The following is a 10,739-nucleotide window of genomic DNA, read 5'->3' on the forward strand; positions in this document are numbered from 1 at the left end:
CTTCACCTAAGACCAATTTGTCATGGGAGACCCTACCAGGGGCACTAAGTGCCCCAGGCAACATAGCTCCTAGGATCATTAGGGCACTCAAACTCCTCCACCACGATAAGGTGACGGTTCAAGGAGGAGAATCATTGACATTTCATAAGAAATTACTTCCCAATGGTGCCAACTGTAATATTTGATCACATATTGGTTCTATTTTTGCTCTGGAAGGTGTTTAATAGCACAATACAGGTAATTTGATAAAATAGCTACTTCATCAGAAATTAGGACACAAATATGACAGAAATTTTGAAAGAAAATTGGTTTACCTCCACACACTGGGTGGGCATACTAGCCCGTTTGTCAAAAATCTGAAACTGGTACCAGCCTGGAGTGAGGGAGTGGTCACAGATGAAGTCCTGCAGTGCTGCCTGTTGCAGCCTGCTGGATCTGAAGTTGGTGCTGCGGTAGGAATCCTGCAGAACCGAGTGGCCACCAGGTGCACACTCAGGGGGAAGCGCTGCAAACAGTCAGACATGAAATAAATACTGGATGTTTACCAAGACTGCTAGTGTAGATGATAAAATACCCACTAAAGTCTCTGCATGGGTCAGTTTCTGACACAGAAAGATGTCAAACATCACTGCAGGCTTTGAAGTTTAGTGGAGAAAGAACCGCCAATAATTTAATGATTCTGAATATTTGTGCATGTTTTAATTAGACTTATTTATCCAAATCGAATTACAATTGTGGATTTAGCTGTGCAGATAATTAACCTAACATACAGGAGAACATGCTAACCCAGCATAAAGACCACACCTGGGATTGAAACCTGCAACCTTCTGGCTGTCAAGTAACAATTACTGCACCATTTTTAGAGCTAAAAAGGTCTCCTCTGGACTGCTTCAGCTCTGACCTAAGAGGTCAAAAGGAAGCAGAGAGGCAGCAGTTCCCACCTGGTTCTCAACAGGAAGTCAGAGTGTCCACTTCCTTTCCGAGAGGAAACCAGTGAAGGGATGAATAAAAACATAATTAAAAATGAGTGGGGCGGGGGGAAATCCCAGAAGCAATATGGAGTTATGGATTCTGCTGGTGTTGGATGAAAACTCCTAAAGACTAGCTTCTTACCTGTTTGAGTCCGCATTACGTCGGGAAGTGAAAACACGACGCAAATAAGAGTTCCGAGTCTCATCATCTCAGCGCGCGACGTTTCCATCAATCAGCGCGAGCTCCGTTTTTTATCTCAAGCGTGGTCTATCAGCTGTGATCCTCTCCACCAACCAGACGAGGACGAGAAGTTCTTTGAGATTCTGTTTAAAAGGTTTGTTTGGTTTGGTTCCAGACTCCAAAAGAATCCGGATCCTGATCGGCACGCAGAACCGGAGGAGAGGCTGCATCATCCGAGTTTTAGGAGGAGCATCATGTCGGTCGGGTCTCCTCTAGATCGGTTTTACTCATCTGTACTCAGAAAAAAGTAAATTTGAGTCCATTTAGAAACTTTAAATGTAGATTTTGTTTAAATATCAAATTGATGAAAAAAATATCTCAACAAAATTTTAAATATACAAGAAAATATCAGGCTTTCAAAACTTTTCATGAAACAATTTTGCTTCACTTAACATGTGGATGAAGTTTTAAAATAATTGTAAATATGCAGCATTTGCAATATATATATATATATATATATATATATATATATATATATATATATATATATATATATATATATATATATATATCATTTCAGCTTAACTTAAACCCTTTTAATTAAAAACTTTAACAATAAGTTTGGTTTAAAGACTTTTTCAGAATGTATGAATTTTTTATTGCATTTTGACAACATAAAAGTTAATTTTGAGTTTAAATGGCTGCTACAACAAGCAGCTTGTAGAAACCACAGCAAAATATTCAAATATGCAAATGTCTACGTTTTAGGCCAGATTTAAGTTAAGCTGAAATGATTTATATATATATATATATATATATATATATATATATATATATATGTATATATATATATATATATATATATATGTATATATATATATATGTATATATATATATATATATATATCAATAGGATAATACATATATATATATATACATATATATATGTATATATATATATATATATATATATATATATATATATATATATATATATATATGATCTATATATATATATATATATATATATATATATATATATATATATATATATATATATATATATATATATATATATATATATAATCATTTCAGCTTAACTTAAATCTGGCCTAAAACGTAGACATTTGCATATTTGAATATTTTGCTGTGGTTTCTACAAGCTGCTTGTTGTAGCAGCCATTTAAACTCAAAATTGACTTTTATGTTGTCAAAATGCAATAAAAAATTCATACATTCTGAAAAAGTCTTTAAACCAAACTTATTGTTAAAGTTTTTAATTAAAAGGGTTTTTTCAGGTTAAATACTTGCTCCATTTTGTCATATGGAGCTCATTTCAAACAAGCATCTGAACTGGATCACTAAAATGTTTTGTTGCTCCTTCTAAAACAAAAGTATGGTTGTGGTTTACGCACACACACAAAAAATCCACCACTGGCCCGTTGATGAAGCCTCATTATCCAGTGCCTGAAACCACTTAAACAGATGTTACACACACTGTTTTCTGTGAAACTGATTCCTCTTAAAAACTCACTAAAACAACGTTTTCCAAACTGACTCCTGCACATAAGATGAGACGTTTGAAAGCAGAAATCAAACTGATTATTGTGTGAAAATGATCAATAGGATAATATTTAATCCCTTTATGTTTATGCATCAGAATAAAAAGCTGAAATTCCTTTATTGCTGTCATTAATTGATTACTTAATTCTCTAGTTTGATAAGACAAAGGTTACATTTTTCAGTCCACAAAAGGAAAGTGTCTATAAACCAACAATAGAGACAGAGTTAAAAGAAAAGAAAGAGTTTAAATGAAAGATTTAAGTTCCTGTAAAACATCTAAGTTGATGTTTGCTGATATACTTAGCAGATGTGGAACCTGACAGCTGTCCACTCCGTAGACGTCTTCTGCCAGTGAAACATGAAGGTCTTGCTGCTGCTTGACGCCCAGGCTGAGGAGAAATTTGACCCCTGGTTCATAAATCTCCTGGATGTTCAACTCTGGAAAAACCATCATGTAGAAAAAAATCCAAAGAAAAATACATTTCTTTCTCTCCTTTCTAAACCCACTCCGATGGAAAACATAGAAAAAGCAAATAAACACGTGGAAATCGTCCTCCTTCGTTAATTTAATCTACACACAAGTAAATTTGGTGAATTTTCTCTCATCATTACAGTTTCAGAAGTTCTACTAAATGTGGTGCTGGATTACCTGAACTTCCCCCAAGAAGAAAAGTGGTTATGCAACAGAAGAAAGAAAAAGAGCCTTGGATGAACGAATTAGTTAAAGGGGCATTATGGAAGGTTGACAGCCAAAACATGTATAGAAATAATAAATTTCTTCTTCATACATTCTCCTGCAATGCCCTGGTCCTGTAGAATGAGCCCTGGCATTTTTACTGTGATTGCCTGTTTTTCTGTAAAATCACAGAAAAAGAGAGCTGCTCGGGTCGAGCAGGCTGCTTCATGCGCGTTCACGCTCAGGCATAGCCCTCCAAACCGTTCTTTGAACGTTGTTTCAGCTGTCATCAGGATATATATGTTACAGATACCAAAGACATCACTGGGCGCTTTAGCTTGCCTGGTAAAATGTTGGGCTTTCGTGCAGAAGACCCGGGTTTGATTCTGGAAGCGAACATAATTTATTTATAGTTTCTTTTTTACATTAATGGTATATTTTTTTACAGTAAGATGCCCACATTTTTATTTGAGACTCGCCGAATGGCATTGAATTCACAGATAAAAAAAGACGTGGGTTCAACTTTCATTTTGGAACAATTTTTCAAGCAAGGGAAGGGAATGATCTGAGCATGCAGGAGGACTGACCCATCTTAAACCTTTGTCGGCTGTGCTGAAGAGAAAGGTACAGAACCAAATTATTTAATTAATTAGCTGCGCGTTCTCCTGTCCTCTGTCCTCCGGGCCACACACACACACACACACACACACACACACACACACACACACACACACACACACACACACACACACACACACACACACACACACAAGGGACTGTCTCAGGTGTTATTTTCGTTAAGGAGTGTGCACGTACAGCGTGTGCGCCTCGTGCACGAGCCTACTATTGAAGCTGCCGTTACGCTTTTGGCCTGAGGGGGCAAACGCGAGCATAAAAATTCAAAACTCCGTAAAGTCCCTTTAAAACTAGTGACATCATTTATAAACTGAGAAGGGTCAAAGGTCAAGAAGAGCCTAGTTTTCCAGGGCCAGAGAAGCTGGGAGGTGCTACGTGGCTTCAGGTCAGGTTTCCTGTTGTCTTTGCTCTCTAGTGTCAGCTGTCCCAGTAGGTGCAAACAAAGTGACGGCAGTAACAGCAGCATGCAGATCAGTGTTTACACGTTGGGGTTTCACTCCACAAATCACAATTCTGGTTTCCTGCCATCACCTCTCGCAACACATTTGTTTTCACTCTCAGATAAAAAAAAACAAAAACATTTATTTTCATGCTTTATTCTTTGTTAGTATATGTAACTTTATTTATGTTGCACCTCTATAGAGGAACAAATATGGCTGTAAACAATAAAACATGACTAAAATGAGTACAAATAAAAACTGTTACAATCAGAACACATAAAAAGAGCACCAACCAATGTCAGTTATCCCACAGAATCAGCAGCTATAGAGAACAAAAGTGGCTTTTCTACCAAGACTATAAAACCATCAGGGAAGAATTTGGGACTGAAAGCAGCATTAAAGGGGCAGTATGTAAGAATATATTGAGATTTTTGCAGTGAGAAAATCCAGTGTCTCTCCCACATAGGCTGGGGCGTGGCGCTGCGCCACAGCTAGGAGCCCCCCCCCCCCCCGTGCGCAAAATGTCATCTCAGATTAGAATGAACTGTGTTTTTTTATGCATCAAAAGTCAAATGAATTCACTCATCTTGGGTAAATCTCAGAATATTAAGTCCAGAACTCTCTTTTATTTGAAGCTAGCAGCCTTGGCGTTCTACAACAAAAGCCTAGAAACCTCTTTGCCATTAAAACAACCCTAACCCTGGCCCAGGTGCTGCTCCAGCTACCAGACCAGGCTCTACTGGGCTACCAGGCCGGGGTTCTGCTCCAGCTACAGACCCAGGTTCTGCTCCAGCTGCCACACCCAGGTGCTGCTCCAGTGACCAGACCAGGCTCTGTTCCAGCAACAGGTTCTGCTCCCAGGTTCTGCTCCAGCTACCACGCCCAGGTGCTGCTCCAGCAACCAGACCAGGCTCTGTTCCAGCGACGGGTTCTGCTCCAACTACCATGCCCAGGTTCTGCTCCAGCTACCAGGCCCAGATTCTGCTCCAGCTGCCACGCACAGGTGCTGCTCCAGCGACCAGACCAGGCTCTGTTCCAGCTACCAGACCAGGCTCTACTGGGGTGAGTCAGTAACAATGCCTCCAAAAAGAAACTTCTAAGACTTCTGAGAAAGCAAAAGAAAATACAGTCAACATGGACTGCAAACTGTAATGTATTCATTAAACTGAATGGGTCTCCAGAGCAGGCAAAGATTCTGATCATTAAGGAACTAACAGAACTAGAAAAATACAAGTGATAAATGAGTATATAAAACAAGTTTACAAACTATGGTTAAGATCATCAGAATTTATTCTTCCAAACTTATTTTGAATACTGTAAAAACAACATGGATAACTTGGTTTGATATTGGTCTTGATTCAAACTGGCAAAAATCACTCAACTGAAATGGATACAGATGATCAAATATATGATATTGACAATAAAATAGATGGAAATTTATATGAATTAAACATAAGTTGTGATTATATTGGAGAAGAACAATTGAACTGTGGGAGAATGACTAAGGACACAACGTCACTTATCCACATTAATAGTAGAAGCTTATTTCCTAAGTTATTAATTATCAAAGATTGTTTAAATAAATTCAAAAACAAATTTTGTGTGATTGCTATAACAGAGACTTGGCTCAAAGATGATATGATGGATGAAGTACAAATGGAAGGGTATGAACTTTATTTTGTAAATAGAACAAAATAAAAGAGATGGGGTTGCCCTGTACATTAAATCAGATCTAAAATGTAAACTAGTTAAGGAAATGACAATGATGGAAGATAATGTTATGGAAATTGTAACTGTAGAAATCAGCAATGAAGCTGCTAAAAATACTTTAGTTGTGTTTATAGAGCACCAGGATCATGTATTGGGACATTTAATGAAAAAAAATATTGAATTGGTTGATCACATTAAATACAAAACATTATTTCTATGTGGGAACTTTAATATTAATTTAGAACATGAGGCTGGACAGATAACTAAGGATTTTGCAGATTCACTGTATAGTGTAGGTTTATTTCCCTTGATAAACAGGCCAACCAGAATTACATTTCGGATTGCGACAATCATTGATAATATATTCACTAATAATAAGGATGATGTCAGGAAAACAGGAATTTTAATGACGGATATTGGTGACCACCTACCTGTTTTCGCAGTCTTCAAATGCAAACATTCCATAAAACAAAACATCACCATGAACTACAGAAGAGATAAATCAGTTAAATCCATGGAGGCATTAAACAAACATCTCAATGAACAAAATTGGAAGGAGGTATACGTAAGTGATGTCAATGCTGCATACACATCCTTCATGAAAATACTGTTGAAGTCATATAATGATAACTGCAAATTCATCAAATCTACAGGTAAAAGGGAAAATCAACCTTGGATGACTAAGGGATTAAAGAATGCATGTGCAAAAAAGAATAATTTATATAGGAGTTTTTTTTTAAATAGCAAACAAGGACAGCAAAAGATATTTATAAAAAATATAAAAATAAATTGGTAACAATAATTAGGAAGCAAAAAAAAAGATTATTATGGTAATCTATTGAATCAGAATAAAAATAACACAAAAGCTACTTGGGGAATAATACACATTGTGACTAATAGAGAGAAAACAAAATCCAGTATTCCAAATCACTTTGTCAAGGACAAAAAAAATATTTATGATGATAAAGAAATCACTGATGAGTTTAATGATTTTTTGTAAATATAGGTAGGAGTTTGATGGAGAACAAACCAATAATAGAAGACAAATTGACCACAATGATTAGTACTGTCAATAGTATTGTCCTTGGCAATAAAGTAGATAAAGAAGAAATACGAAACATTGTAAAAAACTGAGGAAACAAACAATCAACCGATTATCAGGACCTGGACATGATAACTGTTAAAACCATCATGGAATCTGTCATTGAACCATTCACTTACATTTGTAATCTATCACTTTCTACTGGAAATTTTCCTGACACAATGAAAACAGCAAAAGTCATTCCTTTGTATACAAATGGTGATAAACATACTTTCAATAATTACAGGCCGGTATCACTGCTTCCACAGTTTTCTAAAATACTGGGAAAAGTATTTGTATCAAGGTTGGATAAATTCATTGAAAAAAAATATTTTAAACAATGAACAATATGGGTTTAGAACTAAACATTCCACAGCAATGGCAATAATGGAATTAACAGATAAAATATCAACAGCAATTGACAATAAAAATGACTTTGTTAGTGTTTTCATTGATTTGAAAAAAGCATTTGACGTCATTGATCACTCAAGGTTACTTCGAAAATTAAGTCAGTATGGAATAAGAGGTGTGGCTCATCAATGGGTTAAAACGTATTTAGAAAAAAGGAAACAGTTTGTTCAGATAAAGGACCATAAATCAAAACTATGTGAAATTAATTGTGGAGTGCCACAAGGGTCGGTCCTCGGACCAAAACAGTTCATTTTGTTTGTTAACGACTTGGTAAATGTATCAAAGACACTCGGTACCATTCTATTTGCAGATGATACAACACTGTTTTACTCGGGATCAAATATTGAGAAGGTGGCTAAAGTCATAAATGATGAACCGATTAAAAAAACTGGTTTGATATAAATAGATTGACACTGAATCTTAATAAAACAAATTTTATACTTTTAATGATAAAAAGAACAGTGATGTGTCATTGGAAATAGATGGGATTGAAATTCAAAGAGTAAAAGAAACTAAATTTCTTGGAGATCTTATTGATGAAGACTTGTCATGGAAATCCCATATTAGTTACATTAAAGGTAAAATTGCCAAATCCTTAGGAGTATTACATTGAGTCAAGTTTTTGCTGACTAATTCTGGTTTGTTGGCATTGTACAATTCACTGATTGTTCCATACTTGACTTACTGTGTAGAAATCTGGGGAGCAACATACAAAAACTATGCACAACCCTTATTTATGTTAGAGAAAAGAGATTTGAGAATCATCAATTGTAGTGGCTGTAGACATCCATCGAACCCACTGATTATTAAATATAAATTACTGAAATTTCATGATTTCAAAGACTGGAAAATCTTACAAACCAGGTCTAAAGCCAATTTAGGTACTCTGCCAACAAACATTCAGAGGATATTTGAAAAGAAAACTAGTAATTACATGCTGAAAGAAACTGATGTGTTTACAAAACCTAGATTTAGAACTAAAATTAAGGAATGGAATATATCTGTAAATGGTGTTAAATTATGGAATAACCTTAAAAGGGAAATAAAAAAACTTTGTCATTTAATATATTCAAAAATGTACCAAATTGAGTGTACTAAATACTTATGAAAATGTAAATTAAATCAATGATCATGATCGCACTGGAATTTTGAACAGGAAAAAGTTTAAAATGAATCTGTATGTGTGTGACAAATGGAAATTGTATATAAATAGATTATTTCTTCTGGAAAAGGGGGTCGAAATTATAAGATGTTTTTCTTCATTCTGCTCTTTATCGTTAAAATTTGATTTTTTGTTATGCATTTTTTATTGTTTTATTTGTTTTTATTTTGAATGAAATAAAAAAGAGAAATAAATAAATAAATAAACACCCTGAATGTCTCACTGATATTTAGGTTTACTGGCAGGACAACATCAGGTTTCCTGTGAATTTCTGATTTAAAAAAATAATAAGAAGAAAAGAACCTGGCTGCAAAGATATGATTGAAAAAATAATACAAACTTGAGACATTAACTATCTATCCATCTATTTACAGCCGCTTATCCAGAGTCGGATCGCGGGGGCAGCAGCCTAAGTCGAGACGCTCAGACTTCCCTCTCCCCAGCTCCTTGGGCCAGCTGTTCCGGGGGAATCTCAAGGCGTTCCCTGGTCAGGTGAGAGACATAGTCCCTCCAGCATGTCCTGGGTCTTCCTTTGGGTCTCCTCCCAGTTGGACACTGTCACGATCCACCCCAGACTCCCTGACTGTTTCTCTCCTGCCTTGATTACCCTTACTGTTCTCACCTGTCCCTCATTACTCTGCCCATGTGTTCCTGATTCCCTTGTGTATTTTTACCACCTGTTTTGCTCCTGTCCTTTGTCGGATCATTGTCGTTTTGTGCATGTTCGTTTGTCCTGTCGCTCCCAGTCTACAATTAAACCATTTTTATTTTTTCATCCGTTGCCTGCTCTTCTGCCTCCTGAAACCCACCACCACACAATGTCTGCCATCTCCACCCACAGCACATGACAGACACACCCAGAAAACCTCACCAGGGAGGCGGAGGCATCCTGACCAGATGCCCGAGCCACCTCAACTGGCTCCTCTTGACGTGGAGGAGCAGCGGGTCTACTCCGAGCCCCTCTCGAATGACCGAGCTTCTCACCCTATCTCTAAGGGAGAGCACAGCCACTCTGTAGATAAGGCTCATTTCGGCCGCTTGTATCCGCGATCTCGTTCTTTCAGTCACTACCCAAAGCTCGTGACCATAGGTGAGGGTAGGAACGTAGATCGACCAGTAAATCGAGAGCTTCACCTTTTGGCTCAGCTCTCTCTTCACCATGATAGACTGGTACAATGCCCGCATCACTGCAGATGCAGCACCAATCCGCCTGTTGATCTCACGCTCCATCTTTCCCTCACTCGTGAACAAGACCCCGAGATACTTAAACTCCTCAACTTGAGGCAGGACCTCGTCCCTGACCTGGAGAAGGCATACTACGCGTTTTCGATTTAAGACCATGGTCTCAGATTTAGAGGAGCTATTTAAATTTCTTAAAACTTTCATTACATTTTGAGGGATTGGTGTTTTAGAAAAACGTTACAAAAACAATTTTACATAAAGACCTGAGATATGACCATTTTGAACAGAATCTCCTAACATTGAAGCAAAAGCCCTGGATCATTTTTGTAATGACAGAGGCTTCTTTAAAAATATCCATAAAAAATCATAAAACCGATCTTTATGCTTCTTTTTCTGTCAGAACTTGAAGTGTTTTAAAATCAAGGTTTAGGATGCTGAGGTCTTGATTCACTCGAACATTTCTACGTTGAGCCTGTAAAACGCAAGACCATAAACAGGTTCCTCTTACTGATCTCAGTACAAATCTGGAAGAAGCATCATCTCTGCAAACCAAATCTGGACCCGCCTCCTAAAGCTCCTGCAAGGCCAAGAGTTTATGTTGGAGTTTGCATCAAAACTTTATCCACCTCTTTATGACACAATCTACTCTTCCTTTTTATGCTCAGCTTTAAGTTTTTTACTCAAATAATTGTTAAAGATAACAATCATGATGGTTGTCATATAAAT

General features: G+C 36.9%; 1 protein-coding gene across 1 annotated transcript in view; it reads right to left on the reverse strand.

Annotated features, from left to right (window-relative positions):
- The window catches only part of vwde (von Willebrand factor D and EGF domains), a 35,709-nt gene extending 34,508 nt beyond the window's left edge, over positions 1-1,201 (reverse strand). Inside the window, 3 exon segments of the mRNA XM_070551931.1 lie at positions 315-513; positions 942-975; positions 1,114-1,201. Coding sequence (XP_070408032.1) covers positions 315-513; positions 942-975; positions 1,114-1,201 — 321 coding nt within the window.
- Between the last annotated feature and the right edge of the window lie 9,538 nt (positions 1,202-10,739).

The sequence above is a fragment of the Nothobranchius furzeri genome, chromosome 5 (assembly GCF_043380555.1).
Source record: "Nothobranchius furzeri strain GRZ-AD chromosome 5, NfurGRZ-RIMD1, whole genome shotgun sequence".
Taxonomy (NCBI): Eukaryota; Metazoa; Chordata; class Actinopteri; order Cyprinodontiformes; family Nothobranchiidae; genus Nothobranchius; species Nothobranchius furzeri.